Below are 19,344 nucleotides of genomic sequence, written 5' to 3' on the forward strand. Positions count from 1 at the left end.
GATTTCAGAAGATTCAGATTATAATATCACTATAACTTCTGTAGGAGTTTCATTTAAAAAATAGAAAGGAGAGAACCATTTATGCATCTGTTCTTACAGCTGAAATAAAGGATTTTTTTTTTTTACTTTACAAGGTTTTTTTAATGACCATATAAACAATTCCAAGATATTATCTCTAATGACAGAATGATTGGATAACTTCATGACTAAATTTTTTATTTCAAAACTTTCAACATTATAAAACAGAGGTATTTTAAAGTTATGAAAGGTTATAATCTAATTTATGAAAATACATCATGAATGGTCCCTTGTTTCACAAAAGTAAAAATACTATTCTCGGAAGTCAAAATATTCAGATTAAAGTTCAGTTCAGTTCAGTCGCTCAGTCGTGTCCGACTCTTTGCAACCCCATGAATCACAACATGCCAGGCCTCCCTGTCCATCACCATCTCCCGGAGTTCATGCAAACTCAAGTTCATCGAGTCAGTGATGCCATCCAGCCATCTCATCCTCTGTCGTCCCCTTCTCCTCCTGCCCACAATCCCTCCCAGAATCAGGGTCTTTTCCAATGAGTCAACTCTTCACATGAGGTGGCCAAAGTACTGGAGTTTCAGCTTTAGCATCATTCCTTCCAAAGAAATACCAGGGCTGATCTCCTTCAGAATGGACTGGTTGAATCTCCTTGCAGTCCAAGGGACTCTCAAGAGTCTTCTCCAACACCACAGTTCAAAAGCATCAATTCTTCAGTGCTCAGCTTTCTTCACAGTCCAATTCTCACATCTATACATGACCACAGGAAAAACCATAGCCTTGACTAGATGGACCTTTGTTGACAAAGTAATGTCTCTGCTTTTGAATATACTATCTAGGTTAGTCATAACTTTCCTTCCAAGGAGTAAGGGAATTTTGATTTCATGGCTGCAGTCACCATCTGCAGTGATTTGGGAGCCCAAAAATATAAAGTCTGACACTGTTTCCACTGTTTCCCCATCTATTTCCATGAAGTGATGGGACCAGATGCCATGATCTTCGTTTTCTGAATGTTGAGCTTTAAGCCGACTTTTTCACTCTCCACTTTCACTTTCATCAAGAGGCTTTTGAGTTCCTCTTCACTTTCTGCCATAAGGGTGGTGTCATCTGCGTATCTGAGGTTATTGATATTTCTCCTGGCAATCTTGATTCCAGCTTGTGTTTCTTCCAGCCCAGCGTTTCTCATGATGTACTCTGCATAGAAGTTAAATAAGCAGGGTGACAATATACAGCCTTGACGTACTCCTTTTCCTATTTGGAACCAGTCTGTTGTTCCATGTCCAGTTCTAACTGTTGCTTCCTGACCTGCATACAGGTTTCTCAAGAGGCAGGTCAGGTGGTCTGGTATTCCCATCTCTTTCAGAATCTTCCACAGTTTATTGTGATCCACACAGTCAAAGGCTTTGGCATAGTCAATAAAGCAGAAGTAGATGTTTTTCTGGAACTTTCTTGCCTTCTCCCTGATCCAGCGGATGTTGGCAATTTGATCTCTGGTTCCTCTGCCTTTTCTAAAACCAGCTTGAACCTCTGGAAGTTCACGGTTCACGTATTGCTGAAGCCTGGCTTGCAGAATTTTGAGCATTACTTTACTAGCGTGTGAGACTAGGTGCTAAATATTTCAGGCTCAAATAACCCAAGAAATTACCACCTTCACACTCTGAAATGGAAGCACTACCAGTGATAATCTCATCATTAAAATTCAAGAAATTATAGATGGGAATTTTCTGTAAGTGTTTGTAGCTCTAAAATGCAATACTCTGCTGAAGAACAAGCTTTTGGAGTGCAATTCAAAACCTTCATCTTCAGGCTCATCATTCTGGAAGGACACACATAAAATTTTACAAGAGTGTTTCATGCCAAAAAAATTGCTCCAAAAGATGAGAAGCGATGGCTAGATTGTTCTGTCTAAACGATTGCCTTTGTAAGGAAAATATCTTAGAAGCCTGTTTATATTTCAGGTCCATAACTCACTGTTCAGAAAGTTAACACTGTGATGTGCCAAACAGCATCCTGATTCATTAGATTTAGAAACCTATTAGCAGCTAAGAGAATCACTGTGTTAACCAGCAATACTCTGCGTTTTTGTTACTCTTTCTTGCACATCACATTTTCACACTTTGTAATCAGTTCAGTTCAGTTCAGTCGCTCAGTCGTGTCTGACTCTTTGCGACCCCATGAAAAGCAGCACGCCAGGCCTCCCTGTCCATCACCAACTCCCAGAGTCCACCCAAACCCATGTCCATTGTGTCAGTGATGCCATCCAACCACCTCATCCTCTGTCATCCCCTTCTCCTCCTGTCCTCAATCTTTCCCAGCATCAGGGTCTTTTCAAATGAGTCAATTCTTTACATCAGGTGGCCAAAGTATTGGCCTAGAATGTTGATGTTCACTCTTGCCATCTCCTGTTTGACCACTTCCAGTTTGCCTTGATTCATGGACCTAACATTCCAGGTTCCTGTGCAATATTGCTCTTTACAGCATCAAACCTTGCTTCTATCACCAGTCACATCCACAACTGGGTATTGTTTTTGTTTTGGCTCCATCCCTTCATTCTTTTTGGAGTTATTTCTCCACTGATCTCCAGTAGCATATTGGGCACCTACTGACCTGGGGAGTTCCTCTTTTAGTATCCTATCATTTTGTCTTTTCATACTGTTCATGGAGTTCTCAAGGCAAGAATACTGAAGTGGTTTGCCATTCCCTTCTCCAGTGGACCACTTTCTGTCAGACGGCTCCACCATGACCTGTCCGTCTTGGGTGGCCCCACAGGGCATGGCTTTGTTTCATTGAGTTAGACAATGCTATGGTCCATGTGATCAGATCGGCTAGTTGTCTCTGATTGTGGTTTCAGTCTGTCTGCCCTCTGCTGCCCTCTCAGCACCTACCGTCTTACTTAGGTTTCTCTTACATTGGATGTGGGGTATCTCTTCATGGATGCTCCAGCAAAACACAGCCACTGCTCCTTACCTTGGACCTGGGGTAGCTCCTCTCAGCCATGCTCATGGGCTATCAAATACTAGCAACTCACTTGACAGTTCTTCTGAACTCACAGAGAAGAAGAAGAGATAGGCATGACTGAGCAGCTTCCCTAGAGTGGTCTTTTCTGGAGGAGTGCATTGTAATGTGCACCTAAAATATTATTTTTCTTTCCTCTCTTGTTTTACAAGAATGAAATAACATTTCATCTCTGGGATAGAAGTAATTTGTACTTGGGATCATCCATCCAGTACTATTTCAGTTTGATACACTTGGTTTTTTCTATGTAGGAATTATATTTCAACAAAGTGAATTTCAGTCCCTCCCAAATAGATGGAAGTGAGGTGACGGGGTCTAGCCCCAGTGGATCCAGGGTAATTCAAAGGTGGGGATGGAATCAGCATCCTAGGAAAAACTTATTTAATTACAGATAGAAAGAGATTAGAAAATTAGTGGAGAAAAGGGGGCTGAATAATTTGGTTTATGTGGAATACCAATCACCACCTACATAGGCCACAGGTGTCTTTCCATTCTCCTGAAGGAAAGGAGGCACTGAGGCCTCCCTGGTCTGATCTTAGAAGCCCAGGCAAAATTAGCAGGCTTGGTGAGTACGCATGTACCAGATGGGAATTCAGCCAGAAAATAGTAAGAGAGAAAAAGAGGCTGAATAACTTGGTTTACATGGGATACTAATAAAATTCCAAGACAAGGAATTTGCACCATCTACGTTGGGCCACCGGCGCCACTTGAATATCGGAAGGTGCCCCTCCTTGGGCTCCTTCTCGTGTGGAGAAGCCGGGGCAAGTAAGTAGATGTGGTGGGCACCCACGCTCCAGATGGGAATTCAGCCAGAAAAACGGGGAGCAAGAAAGAATGACATGGGGGAATCAGTCTTTCCAGAAACTGATACCATTTCTTTATTTTTTAGGTTTGCTTATATACCTTTTGTTACACTAGAGATAAATGGAAATTTTAAAGTCAAGCAGGGATCAGCAGTCCTGATCTTTATCAAAATCAGGTGCTTCACATAAAAGTATAAAAAAAAGGTCTTAGGGGTTTTACATCAACTTCTGGCCATGAGGCCTGCTGACATTTTATGATCCTTCCTTTCTGATAACCAAAAAACTTATTTTTTCCAAGGTGTTTTTTCTTAAACCAGGCGCCACCCTCTGAAGGTACCAGATAAAGTTGCATTCCTATAGGGTGAGGGTGTAGTGGGTTACAACTAAAAAAGGAATTTATTTAACCTAAGGTTAACATGATTAATCTTAAAGGTTAATACTTATTTCTCCTATATGCTAGTTATATTCATTATAAGGGCAGGGAATATGGAGATTTAGCAGCAAACATCAGCCCAACAAATGAAAACCCTTCACCAATGTTCCCCTTAAGATCTGTTTAGTCTTAAGATAGTGATAAAGTTACATTTTTACATAGCAAGGACACAGTGATTTATAACAAAGTACAGTGATCTATAACAAAAGAGAAAATTCATTAACTCAAAAGTTCTAGTATTGCTAACATCAAAAACTACTATATTTCCTTTTCTATATTCCAAATACATTGATTAATATATTCCCAGGTGCCTAAGGATATGGAGGCCTGGTGGCAATCATTGACTCAACAATGAGAAAAGCCCTATGCTAATTAAGACTTTCAAGATACTCCAAGCTCTCTGTGCTGTTTATGGTTGAGAGGTTGTCACACAAGCTAGTCTGTCAGCAGAGAGGTTTGACCTGAGACACCCTTGTCACACCCAGGAATTTTATTGACTGGAGCTGCATGTTTACTCCTTCTCTGAGAGAACCGGTGGGGAACTGCCCCCCATAAGGTCAGAGGTGTAGATGAGAGCATGAAACAGTAAAGTAGGTAGACTCTGGCTTGGGGGTAGGTGCTTGGGAACAGGGGGTTTCCTGAGGCTTGATCTTGCCTTTGCATATGCCGAGCCTCCTTCCTCATGACCTTTGCCAAGGGTGGAGTTCCTCACACTGGCTTCCAACAGTGAGGGAGGCCACCACTCTACTCTGGCGATGAATAGTCAGCTCATTCATCACCAGTGTAGAGCCACCTAAATTGGCAGGCTAGGCGGTGTCTGCTTCTGTTCACACATCTCCTTGTATTAATAACTCTCTCCTGATGCAACCTTATTCCTGAGCCTCCCTTCACTGGCTACTGCGTCACTGTGGCGGCTGGAATTGTAGAAAGCATTTGAGGAATTTTACAGGCTGGTAAAATTAGTCTGCAACCTCAGTTTTTAAAAATACATCTTCCAGATATTTCTTCTCTCAAAGTTTTAATTATATCTTGAGATCTATGTTCCCATTTAAAATGACTCAAAGTTTGGACTTACCAATCAAATAATACTTTTCCAGTGGTATTTAAACCCTTTGATTCAAGTTACTATTAAATGTTGTCCTTATACCTTAGATTTTTTTCTTCAAATGAAAGATAATCCTTTGGTTGTTAGTTTATTCCAGGGTTTATTTTAATGTGGAAAAAATAATGCTTGGCATATAAGATCTTGCCCCTCTGCCTAAGCTCAAGCCTTTTTTTGGGTTTGCAGAGATCAAGAAAAAACAGGACATCTGAGCTACAAAAGCAATAGGCAGTCAATTCAACATCTAAAGGTGAGTATATAGAGATACTGCAAATTTGCCTTCTTTGAAGAAAAAGAAAACTAAAATAATTTGTAGATACATCTTTAGAAGCCATCAGATCATGAGATTTTTTCATATATCCTGTAATGATTAATTTTCTGTTAAATATTTATGTTGCTTTTGGAGCCACATTTTTTTTTCATCTCTGTTGTATGATAAATTTTCTAAAAGTGGGAAACAAAGAAATAGCACATCTTTACTTTTTGCCCTCATCCTACCTTTATATCCTCATCCTATCCTTGTTGATGGGTAAGTAAGAGTGACTGAAATTCAGAGTCACTTAGAATACTTACAGAAATGCTCTGTGACAACCTAGAGGGGTGGGATGGAGGTAGGGGTGAGAGGGAGGTTCAAGAAGGAGAGAATATATGTATACTTATGACTGATTCATGTTGTACAAAAGAAACCAACGCTTGTAAACCAATTGTCCTCCAAATAAAAATAAATTCAAAAAAATTTTAAAAGCTCAAACATTAAAAAAAATAATAACAGCCAGTGTTGGCAAGGATGAGGAGAAACCTCCATTCTCATTCATTGCTAAAGAGAGAATAAAGTCCTTCGAAACTTTAAAAACCATTTTGCAGCTATATCAGTACATTTTAGTTCCTATGAGCAACAAAGTATTAATAATATAACAAAGTTATTCTGGTTAAGGAGACTATGGAAGCTGTGTAGTTGTGTACTTTTTAAATGGTGATGAAAGAGTAGGTGCTCTGGCCTCTGCTATTTAGTTGATAAATGACTTTGCATTGTTTAACCAGTCACTTCCCACATTGCCTCATCTTTTTTGTGCTGATATCTACATCTAAGTGATATCTACAATGACTTTCTGTTTTATAAGTGGTTGTGTTTAAACTCTTGTCCAAAGAGCTGATGACAAGGTAATTTTGGGTCAAGGAATCTTTTTGGTCAGTATCCTTCTTTAGCTGACATCCTTTGTTGCCCTAGTCCATGACTGATCTACTTATACGTCTTATTGATCTATTTTTCTGATGAAGCTTTGTGTTTACTCCTTGATTTCAGAATAAAGCTACAGGCGCTGGATCCCTAACTTGTTAATATTCTAGACTCTGCTGACCAAAATGACTTAACACGACTACCCTACGCAGCCCACTGGCCTTTCATGGTCCCACTAGCCACCCATGTCTATGTACCAACCTGTCGAGTTTTCTCTGGTTGCTCAGCTGTTCAGTTCCTTTCAATTTGTCTCTGCCTTGGTTTTTCCTGATCATCTTCTATTTTTCTGAATGTTACCTACTCTTACACAAGTCCACTCTTTCCATTTCTATAGCCTTGTTATCCTTGAGCTTCCAACCTCTTAACAACATGATGGCTGCCTGTTCCTATTCTTCTGGGAAATTGTCTTCTCAGACACTTCTCATAAAACATTAGGGCTGTAAAAGAATTTATTTTAGTGACTTCATTCTAGAGGGAAAGAAACGGAAGTCTGTGGAGACAAGTTTACCAAAATTCACCTAGTAATCAACCACAAGGCCAGAATTAAGGATTTTTTCATTGCAAAGAACTGGAGACTCCCGCCTTGGCCCCCACTGATATAATCTCCACTCCCAGAAGTCTTCTAGAGTTTTATCTACACTGGGATCCATTTATTCCAGTTGGCATAACCCTGAGCAGGGGGGTCATTGAAATGCAGAGGATGGGATCTGAGATCTGCCACAGGCGTTAGCAACCAGCACTTGTATACTTCAATTACCCTTCACTTTCTGTAACCAGAAGGGAATTGCCCTGCATACAAAAAGTGCAGACGAGTTGGAAGAGGGACATTATATTAAAAACAAAAACAGGACTTTGTTCTAGTCGATTTGGGTTGGAAAAAACTGTTCTAAATCCTCTCATGGGATATAGAATAACATAATTTTGGCAAAAGATTGTAACCTTTATTGGTCTTCTTCCGTCATTATTCTGCTTAACTCCCATGGTCACAGATCTGTTCTCTGAGCCTCTCTGTGGGAAATTCTTTGGTAGTTCTGAGGTTTTTTTTGCACCTACTCTGTTTTGAAAAGTTCTAGTTTTCTTGAGACGCCTTTCTTTTGTTTTCTCAGAGCCTCCATCCCCAACTGGTGACATCTCTAGGGTGGATCATTAATGTGCTCTCAGAATATTTTCTGAAGCTTTTAGTGGGAAAATTTTACTGTATTGCAGTCATATCTGGCGTGTCTGTTCTTGGAAAACTGTTCAAAAGTCATTATTCAGTTCCCACTGGTATTTATAATCATTCCTTGGTGACTTATATTGTTACACATCTGCATAGGATTTCATGGTTTTCGCATTATCTTGTTTGAATCTATGAGATATAGGTGGGGCTGATATTATCTCCATTTTATGGTTGTAGAAACTTCAGCTCAGTGATTCAGTGACTTTCCTAAAGTCACCAAGATAGTAAGTGGCAGAGTGAAGCCTAAAACCTTAGCCTAATGCCAGTGCTCTTCCACATGACTCTACTAATCAAGCATGAAGATTGTCTTTGTCTGATTGCACCCCACCCACTTGTCTGAAAGGCAAAAACACCCTACGTTTAGAAGTAGGACTAGAAAAAGACATCTTCATTCACATGAAAAAAAGCAGTTTGCTACCATGAGACTCTTAAGACATCTCCTTACACCAAAAAAGATTCAAGTCTTATTTCCAAAACTGCTAACTGAAGAATGTCAGTTACAAACACAGAAAATCAAAGTTCAATCTCCAGCATCTCCGACTGCTAATTACATTTTTACGCTAACCACATTTCTATGTTATAACTGAATAAATCCATGCCTTGCACTTGGAGTCGCAGCTCCCAGAAGCTCTTTGCTCAGTTCTTTGCAAGGAACGTGTGTGAGTTCTACTGTCTGACTAATGGGCCATGCAGATGGATGATGCCACAGATGGCTGCAGAAATAGAACTCCTCACAGGTTAGAGTAGATAACTTTGGCAAGGCCAAGTCACGTCTCTGTCTGCCACCGGCCCCGTGAACTCTCAGACTTGCCATGAGACACTGAGGAACCTAGAATAGAGAAGGAAGACAGATCAAGGGCAGAAGTGGAACTTCTTACCTTTCATCAGTACTGTCCTCAAGAGTATGCCATTGCAAAAAATTAAATAAATAAAAGAGGGAGAGAGTATGCAATTGCTTAGGACCTGGGTGGAGAGCAGCAAAATTGCAAACATGGCATACTAAGTTCATAATTGGCTAAAGTTCTTACACTTGTAAGGCACTCTTGTATTAGGGCTCCTAAAAAAGTAGTACTGATAGAGTCCTTCCATGAACTGGTCTGTGTTCACACACCACTTACTGTTCTAAATGGCCCAAACTGGACAGCTCAAACATAGGATATCCTTCTTGTCCTCCTCTGAACCTTCCTTGGGACCCTGACAAGAACTTGTGAATATGTATGTTAGTCACTCAATCATGTCCAACTCTTTATGACCCCATGAACTACAGCACGCCAGTCTTCCCTGTCCTTCACCATCTCCTGGGGTTTACTAAAATTCTTGTCCATTAAATCAGTGATGCCATCCAACCATCTCATCCTCTATCATCCCCTTCTCCTCCTACACTCAATCTTTCCCAGCATGAAGGTCTTTTCCAATGAGTTGGCTCTTTGCATCAGGTAGCCAAAGTACTGGAGCTTCAGCTTCCGCACCAGTCCTTCCAATGAATATTCAGAGTTGATTTTCTTTAGGACTAAGTGGTTTGATCTACTTGCTGTCCAAGGGACTCTCAAGAGTCTTCTCCAGCACCACAGTTCGAAAGCATCAATGCTTTGGCACTCAACCTTCTTTATGGTCCAGCTCTCACATCCATGCTTGACTACTGGAAAAACCATAGCTTTGACTGTTTGGACCTTTGTTGGCAAAGTGATGTCTCTATTTTTTAATACATTGTACATTGTCTAGGTTTGTCATAGCTATTCTTCCAAGGAGCAAGTGAATTTTAATTATGTGGCTGCAGTCAATGTCTGCATTGACTTTGGAGCCCAAGAAAATGAAATGTGATACTGTTGCTACTTTTTCCCCATCTATTTGCCATGAAGTGATAAGACTGGATGCCATGATCTTAATTTTTTGAATGTTGAGTTGTAAGTCAGCTTTTCCCACTCTCCTCTTTGACCTTCATCAAAAAGCTCTTTAGTTCCTCTTTACTTTCTGCCACTAACGTGGCATCATCTGCATATCTGAGGTTGTTGATATTTCTCCCAGCAATCTTGATTCCAGCTTGTGAGTCATCCACTCCAGCATTTCATATAATGTACTCTGCATATAAGTTAAATAAGCAGGGTGACAACGTACAGCCTTGACATACTCCTTCCCCAACTTTGAATCAGCCTGTTGTTCCATGTCCGATTCTAACTCTTGCTTCTTGTCCTGCAAACAGGTTTCTCAGGAGGCAGGGAATGTGGTCTGATAGTCCCATCTCTTTAAGAATATTTCACAGTTTGTTGTGATCCACGCAAAGGCTTTAGTGTAGTCAGTGAAGCAGAAGTAGATTTTTTGGAATTCCCTTGCTTTTCCTATGATCCAGCATATGTTGGCAATTTGATCTATTTTTCCTTTGCCATTTCTAAATCCAGCTTGTACCTCTGGAAGTTCTCAGTTCACATATTGCTGAAGCCTAGCTTGAAGGATTTTGAGCATAATCTTGCAAGCATGTAAAATGAGTGCAATTGTACAGTAATTTGAACATCCTTTGGCATTTCCTTTCTTTGAATTGGAATGAAAACTGACCTTTTCCAATCCTGTGCCCACTGCTGAGTTTTCCAAATTTGCTGACATATTGAGTGCAGCACTTTCACAGCATCATCGTTTAGTATTTGAAATAGCTCAGCTGGAATTTCATCACCTCCACTATCTTTGTTCATAGTAATGCTTCCTAAGGCCCACTTGACTTCACACTCCAGGATGTCTGGCTTTAGGTGAGTGACCACAACATCCTGGTTATCTGGGTCATTAAGAGCTTTTTTTGCACAGTTTCTCTGTGTATTCTTTCCACCTAATCTCTTCTGATTCTATTAGGCCCTTGCCATTTATGAAAGGAGTTTTGAAAGTCTAATGATTGATTAAATTTTCTGGTGTCAGCATTTTCTATGTAGCTTTTGTTGTATGTTTCTTCCATCTATGTCTTTCTCCTCTCAGTGCTCAAGGTGGACTGTTTGCAAAATTCTTCAGTCAGTTGAAATTTCAAGAATATCTGTTTCTCATAACCTCCCTTCTTTCAAGTCTGTCGGCTACCCTGTTCTCTGTGTACCCAGCCACACCTTCCTGTGTACAGCAAGGTTGTATGAGAGGAGTAAAACCACCTACAATTTAGACTCTTCTCCATGCTGGATCAGAGAAACTCCATAGGTTAGAGGAAACTACATGTAGGTGAGATGTCTTCAGCTCCATTTCCTCAGAGGAGGAAGAATATAAACATCTGAGACTGAGAAGTCTCCTGCTAAGACTCCTAGAGAAGACTCAAGCAGCTGCAACAGAGAAACAAAACTTTCTCTTCCTTTTTATGTGTGTTACCTGGTATGTTGTAAATCTGGGGCATGTCTTAGCTATTTAGAGGAAAAGCTAATCAGATACTAGTTAAGTACCACCAAGAAGGAAATGGAGGGGCGAAAGTTTAGAAATGAGTCATTAAGCTGGTTGTCTCAGAATCCCTGGGATCTTCATAGTTAAGACCAGAAAGAGATAGTATCCATGATCAGGTAGTGAAATAGCTGCACTGCTTAGGAGTCATGACTCAGCATACGAACTGTAACCTGAATAAGCACACAAATTACCAAGTTGAGTTGGAATGAGAGAAAAGTGAATACTCGTTTTACCCTGGCAAAAGGTAAGGCATCAGCAAATACCTTCTTCCTGGTATTGTCCCCCATCCATGAGTCTGTTCTAGATCTGCTATTTCCATGTGTTCATTTAAGAGGCATGTGAAGAACTTGATCATTTCCACTTTATATTGCTCTGACAATTTCAACAGGGTTACAGTCTGTATTATATTTCACCATGCATTTCCGTTTTATCTTTTGTTCAGGATGATAATATTCTAGTCTGGAGAACAACACGAGGATGCCTAACATGATGCAGCCTCACTTCCACACAGGAAAGGAGAGGAAGCCAGCAGCAAGCAAGAACATGGTTTCTTTTAGAAAAGATATTTCCTCAGGACTTTCCTGATACCATTTGTTAAAGAAGGAGATAAGAGTTTGTGCACAAATTGAAACATTTGTTGTCCAGGGTGTTACAAAGAAAAATACTGGTCAAAAGCAAAACCATGACAGTTTTCATTTTATGCACATGAAGTTTCCCAATCATTAATTTCAGCCTTTTATACCCTGCCCAGATGTTAGGTCAACCACTTCTGCCATCTCTGCAGATGCATTTTCCAAAAGGACATGTTTTAGGAATTCCAAATCTTGTGGTGTGTCTGATTTTCTACACTTGGAATCTGTCTCCCTAAAGCATGTGTTAATCTGGCTTCCTAATGTCTAGAAGTAATAGAGGAAGTTTCTATGGGATAACTAATTGGGAGTTTTAAAACCTGCCTGCACGTAACTCAGATTCAGCCCAAATAATCTCTTCTACCTTGTGACAAAATCCTAGGTACAAAATCCCATAGATAGGAAATACCGAGTTTTTATTAAGTAATCTGATGGAGCTACTATTTTTTTTTTTACACAATTCTCACTTCTTATTCTCTAGCGATCTTATTCTATACTCATCAAGAGTATACAAGTTGAAAAACTAACTTGTTCATTTTTAATGTTGACCCTCTCTTCATAGGCAGAAGGTATGATTGCTTCTGTTTCTGAGAACAAATCCTGTCTATGCCTCATAGCCCAGCTTAATTTATTTTAATTTTTGTTTATTTATATAACACATGCCAAAGATGGGGCATATACAGTCTTGAAATGTGAGAAGGAGCAACAAAAGTGAGGATTTTCCCCAAATATATTGTTTGAAAAAAATAAAGAAATGTAAAGTGAAAGTGAAAGAAAGTGAAGAAATGTAAAATAACCCCCAAACCCATTAGTGGTGACCACTGAGTTTTGTTTATTATATCCAAATATCAAGGGCTAAAAATACTTTATTTTTAAAAAGTCACATTCCAAGGAACTCAAACATATACTTGTACACCAGTATTAATAGCAGACTATTCATAAGTAATAAAAGATGAAAACAACTCAAGTGTTCATCAACAGATGAATGGATTCTTAAAATGTGGAATATACCCATAACAGAATGTTATTCATCCATTTAAAAAAATGTTAATATATGCTACAAGATGGTTAAACCTTGAAAATATTATGCTAAATGAAATAAGCCAGACACAAAAGGACATTTGTCTGAGGTACTGAGAATAGGCAAATTCATAGAAATGGAAAGTACAATAGCGCTTACCAGGGGCCAGGTCAAGGGGAGAATGAGCAGTTGTTTTTAAGGGCACAAAATCTCTGTTCAAGATAATGGAACAGTTCTGGAAACACTAATGATAGTTGTACAATATTGTGAATGTTCTTAATGCTGCTGATTTGTATGCTTAAAATAGTTAAAATGGTAAACAAACAAATAAAACTCTAATAAAATCTGATCAGTATTTCCAAGATGGGAAAAAAAGCATACGCCAGTTCTAAAGCATCTGAGAAGACTTACACCACTTGACAATAATTTGTCATAAACTTTTTGGTTTGAGATCAAAGGAGTTCACATCAACTCCAGCATAATGATCCAGCATAAATATTTTCTAGTCACTAGGCCACACTGATTACATCACTTCCTTAGTCTTCAGACTTGTACATTTTCAGACAGCTCTCAGTAACACCTTATGCCACTTTGAACCGCGAAGTGCGATCTTTGAGTCACACATTGGCTGAATTGTGTAGGCTCTTCTGTCTTTTTCATAGTTACCATAGAAACTGGGTAGCCATTGTGTTGTGAGGAGACAATAAGAGCATCTAAGGGTGTACAATCAAAGTTAACCACGTTTCATGGCTCATAATCTCTTCCAGCTGACTCCATGTGTGATTATCATGTTCACATTGGGAGTATAAACATACAACCCAAAGGACTCTGGGAATTGAAGCCAAGAAACCATCTCACCCATGCAGGCGTCCCTCCCGACCTCCTCCCCTCGAAGATTTGTGAAAGAAACACATGAAAGAAACAGCATGTGAGCCTCAGGTGTTTCCAATTATATATATCCCTCATGTGAGCAGAGATTTCCTAATTCAAAACATATTTTAGCTCAAATAGTCTTCCTTATACTTGAAGACTGTGTATCTTCAGGAGAATTTCATCTGATTCATATCCTATTCATTGACACTTCATCAATAACAACATCTCCTCTGAGCTCTTCGGTAAGAGCACTTCCTCTCTGGGTGGTCAAAAATACATTGCATTTAAGCACTGATTGTTTTTATGAAGCACACTCTCAGAAAGTGTATAACCTTTTGCCCTTGCAAGAAAAAAGAGAAATAAATGCTCAGTGCGGTAGATTTCTTGTCAGTGACATCACCATGGAGTTTTCTAGCACAAGCCTAAACCATCTTCCTGCTCAAGGCCAGTCAGTCTCTCTCTAGAAACGGTATAGAAGGAGGAAGACTGAGTGATATAAATATATCTCCTATGCTGATATAAATCATTAACTGCCTAAATGTTAATAACTACTCAGGCAAGACTATTCAGGGATTACAAAGAAAGAATGTGGGTTTGGAGCATTTTGTTTTCCTACGTTTCTTGAATGAAAGATTTAAGACTGATCCTTTAGGCTTCAGCAGCCTTAGACAGCAGCAAGCTTTATTTTATGGTCCCAGAACTTAGCCACTTCATTGTTGCCTCTGCGAGTTGGATGTAGCACTCTGCTTATAGCCATCTTATAGGGGGTGTGTGAGGATTATTTTATGAAGTATCTGAATAAGTATTGTTAGACAATATTCACTGTTTAGGGAAACATTTATCTACAGATGGATGAACTACATGAATTACAATGAAAATAAACCCCAAACTTTACCTTCTGCTGAATATGCTACAAAAATAGGTGAGTATTTTAAGCCCTATCCCAATCCTTTTCTCTCTCTCTCTCTGTTACACACACACACACACACACACACACATTTTATGATTTTGGCATGAAATAGTGAAAGAAATTATGAAAGGATAAATTGTTCTTATGATGAAGTGTTTTTGGTTAATTGCCAATGAGCCTTGTAGAGGAATCCAAATTTTCAGATCAGTATCAGGGCTAGAGTTCTGGAGGAGATAAACTCCTACTCTTGGCACTTAATACCAAATCTAAGTAGAGGAGGCATTCGTTAGAATCTAGCCATCTGAGTTAAGTTTAAAATGTGTGGTAACAATACAACTTTGGGCTCAAATAATATAAATGGTTACCACTCAATTATGTTTATAAAAACACTCACTTGAAATATATCTAATAGTCATATCCAGAACATAGCCATATTCTTTTGAGCACATTACAAGACAAAACAGATGCAAATAGAAATATTATTTTTCAGTTCAGTTCAGTCACTCAGTCCTGCCTGATGATTTGCGACCCCATGAACCACAGCATGCCAGGCCTCCCTGTCCATCACCAACTCCTGGAGTTTCCCCAAACTCATGTCCATTGAGTCAATGATGCCATCCAACCATCTCATCTTCTGTCATCCTCGTCTCCTCCTGTCCTCAATCTTTCCCAGCATCAGGGTCTTTTCAAATGAGTCAGCTGTTCACAGGAGGTGGCCAAAGTATTGGAGTTTCAGGTTCAACATCAGTCCTTCCAATGAACACCCAGGACTGATCTCTTTTAGGATGGACTTGTTGGATGTTCTTGCAGTCCAAGGGACTCTCAAGAGTCTTCTCCAACACCACAGTTCAAAAGCTTCAGTTTTTTGGTGCTCAGCTTTCTTTATAGTCTAACTCTCACATCCATACATGACCACTGGAAAACCATAGCCTTGACTAGATGGACCTGTGTTGACAAAGTAATGTCTCTGCTTTTTAATATACTATGTAGGTTGGTCATAATCTTCCTTTCAAGGAGTAAGGATTTTTTAATTTCATGGTTGAAATCACCATCTGCAGTGATTTTGGAGCACCAAAAAATAAGTCAGCCACTGTTTCCACTCTTTCCCCATCTATTTGCCATGAAGTGACTGGACCAGATGCCATGACCCAGCTTGTGCTTCTTCCAGCCCAGCGTTTATCATGATGTACTCTGCATAGAAGTTAAATAAGTTAAATTAGCAGGGTGACAATATACAACCCTGACATACTCCTTTTCCTATTTGGAACCAGTCTGTGGTTCCATGTCCAGTTCTAACTGTTGCTTCCTGACCTGCATACAGGTTTCTCAAGAGGCAGGTCAGGTTGTCTGGTATTCCCATCTCTTTCAGATTTTTACACAGTTTCTTGTGATCCACACAGTTAAAGGCTTTGGCATAGTCAATAAAGCAGAAATAGATGTTTTCTGGAACTCTCTTGCTTTTCGAAGATCCAGCAGATGTTGGTAGTTTGATCTCTGATTTCTCTGCCTTTTCTAAAACCAGCTTAAACATCTGGAAGTTCATGGTTCATGTATTGCTGAAGCCTTGCTTGCAGAATTTTGAGCATTACTTTACTAGCGTGTGAGACAAGTGCAATTGTGCAGTACTTTGAGCATTCTTTGGCATTGCCTTTCTTTGGGATTGGAATGAAAACTGACCTTCTCCAGTCCCGTGGCCACTGCTGAGTTTTCCAAATTTGCTGGCAGAGTGAGTGCAGCACTTTCACTGCATCATCTTTCAGGATTTGAAATAGCTCCACTGGAATTCCATCACCTCCACTAGCTTTGTTCATAGTGATGCTTCCTAAGGCCCACTTCACTTCACATTCCAGGATGTCTGGCTCTAGGTGAATGATCACACCATCATGGTTATCTGGGTCATGAAGATCTTTTTTGTATAGTTCTTCTGTGTATTCTTGCCACCTCTTCCTAATATCTTCTGCTTCTGTTAGGTCCATACCATTTCTGTCATTTACTGAGCCCATCTTTGCATGAACTTTTCCCTTGGTATCTCTAATTTTCTTGAAGAGATCTCTAGTCTTTCCCATTCTATTGTTTTCCTTTACTTTGCATTGATCCCTGAGGAAGGCTTTCTTATCTCTCCTTGCTATTCTTTGGAACTCTGTATTCAGATGCTTATATCTTTCCTTTTCTCCTTTGCTTTTCACTTCTCTTCTTTTCACAGCTATTTGTAAGGCCTTCTCAGACAACCATTTTGCTTTTTTGCATTTATTTTTCCTGGGGATGGTCTTGATCCCTGTCTCCTGTACAATGTCATGAACCTCCGTCCATAGTTCATCAGGTACTCTATCAGATCTAGTCCCTTAAATCTATTTATCATTTCCGCTGTATAATCATAAGGGATTTGATTTAGGTCATACCTGAATGACCTACTTTCTTCAATTTAAGTCTGAATTTGGCAATAAGGAGTTCATGATCTGAGCCACAGTCAGCTCCCAGTCTTGTTTTTGCTAACTTTATAGAGCGTCTCCATCTTTGGCTGCAAAGAATATAATCAATCTGATTTCAGTGTTGGCCATCTGGTGATGTCCATGTGTAGAGTCTTCTCTTGTGTTGTTGGAAGAGGGTGTTTTCTATGACCAGTACATTCTCTTGGCAAAACTCTATCAGCATTTGCCCTGCTTCATCGTGTACTTTAAGGCCAAATTTGCCTGTTACTCCAGGTGTTTCTTCACTTCTTACTCTTGCATTCCAGTCCCCTATAATGAAAAGGACATCTTTTTTTGGGCATTAGTTCTAAAAGCTCTGGGAGGTCTTCATAGAATCATCCAACATCAGCATCTTCAGCATTACTGGTCAGGGCATAGACTTGCATTACCGTGATATTCAATGGTTTGCCTTGGAAATGAACAGAGAATATTCTGTCGTTTTTGAGACTGTATCCAAATACTGCAGTTTGTTGACCATGATGGCTACTCCATTTCTTCTAAGGGATCCTCCCCACAGTAGTAGATATAATGGTCATCTGAGTTAAATTCACCCATTCCAGTCTATTTTAGTTTGCTAATTCCTAGAATGCCAATGTTCACTCTTGCCATCTCCTGTTCGACCACTTCCAATTTGCCTTGATTGATGGACCTAACATTCCAGGTTCTTATGCAATATTGCTCTTTACAGCATCGGACCTTGCTTCTATCACCAGTCACATCCACAACTGGGTGTTCTTTTTGCTTTGGCTCCATCCTTCACTCTTTCTGGAGTTATTTCTCCACTGATCTCCAGTAGCATATTGGATCCAGTAGTCGGCGCAGGAGCAGTAGTGGCATAGTACAGGAGCCTCCAAGGTCAGGAGTGGCGGCTGTGAGGAGATACCCCATATTCAAAGTAAAAGAAACCCAAGTAAGATGGTAGGCGCCAAGAGAGGGCATCATAGGGCAGACAGACTGCAACCACAATCACAGAAAACTAGCCAATATGATCACATGGATCATAGCCTTGTCTAACTCAATGAAACTAAGCCATGCCCCGTGGGGCCACCCAAGACGGACGGGTCATGGTGGAGACATCTGACAGAATGTGGTCCACTGGAGAAGGGAATGGCAAACCACTTCAGTATTCTTGCCTCGAGAACCCCATGAACAGTATGAAAAGGCAAAAAGATAGGACACTGAAAGATGAACTCCCCAGGTCAGTAGGTGCCCAATATGCTACTGATGATCAGTGGAGAAATAACTCCTAAAAGTTTTATTTTTAGAGGAGTTTTATTTTCCTAATACTGAGATTTTATTTTTCTTAGGCTAAAGACAAGTTCCGCATGCTCTGCTGTGCATGCTCAGTTGCTCAGTCATGTCCGAATCTTTGCAGCCCCATGAACCTGCCAGGCTTCTCTGTCCAAGGAATTTTCCAGAAAGAGTACTGGAGGAGGTAGCTATTTCCTTCTCCAGGCCATCTTCTCTACCTGAGGACAGAACCTGCATCTCTTGTGTCTTCTGCATTGGCAGGATAATTCTTTACAACTGCACCACTTGGGAAGCCCTCAGCATGTTAAATGCCATGCAATTTCATACAAGCCTGTTGCTTATGTTTTACCACAGTATGAACAGTGTAAAACCTTTGGGATTATCTGAAAACAGAATTGTCTGTTCTAAATAGGCTGAGTTCATGTCTGTATTGTGGTCCTAGAAAGAGGGGGAAAGGTTTCTCTAAGTAAGAGGCCAATAGAATTGCCGGGCAGCCAAATTTGGTCTTAATATCAACAGATTGCCAAGGTGAGTAATAATACTACTTTCTGCCTGCATTACACATTAGATTTTATATTAGTCAATAAAAAATAATTTTAGGACTAGAAGGAAGAACACTGTAACCATGAGCAGAAGTACCATAGGAACTGCTTTTTAAGCTCAAGCCTCATACTTCTTGCTCTGCTGAAAACAGGGAAACCACAAGGCATTCAGGATGGATGTAGCTGGGGAAGACACCCACTCACGAGATGGTTCATTTACATGGCAGGCAAACTGGTACAGACTGCTTTCCCCAAGGCAGTTTTGACTTCCCCTCACACAACTTACTCAGGTTCCAAGAGTGAATGTCCTCAGAAGCAGGAAGTGAAAGCTACCCAATTCCTCAAGGTCTGGATGCAGAACATGCACTTTGCCATGTTCAACTATTAGTCAAGCAGTTACAGAGCCCAT

At 40.0% G+C, this 19,344-nt stretch overlaps 1 protein-coding gene across 11 annotated transcripts in view; it reads left to right on the forward strand.

Annotated features, from left to right (window-relative positions):
- LMNTD1 (lamin tail domain containing 1) overlaps window positions 1-13,240 on the forward strand; it is a 507,654-nt gene extending 494,414 nt beyond the window's left edge. For all 11 annotated transcript variants that reach the window (XM_060413306.1, XM_060413303.1, XM_060413304.1 and 8 more), the window contains 2 exons: window positions 5,570-5,633; window positions 11,684-13,240. In XM_060413306.1, coding sequence (XP_060269289.1) covers window positions 5,570-5,611 — 42 coding nt within the window. In that variant the 3' untranslated portion in view covers window positions 5,612-5,633; window positions 11,684-13,240. The remainder of the gene's footprint in view (window positions 1-5,569; window positions 5,634-11,683) is intronic.
- The last annotated feature ends 6,104 nt before the right edge of the window (window positions 13,241-19,344 follow it).

This window comes from Ovis aries, chromosome 3 (genome assembly GCF_016772045.2).
Source record: "Ovis aries strain OAR_USU_Benz2616 breed Rambouillet chromosome 3, ARS-UI_Ramb_v3.0, whole genome shotgun sequence".
NCBI classification, from domain to species: domain Eukaryota; kingdom Metazoa; phylum Chordata; class Mammalia; order Artiodactyla; family Bovidae; genus Ovis; species Ovis aries.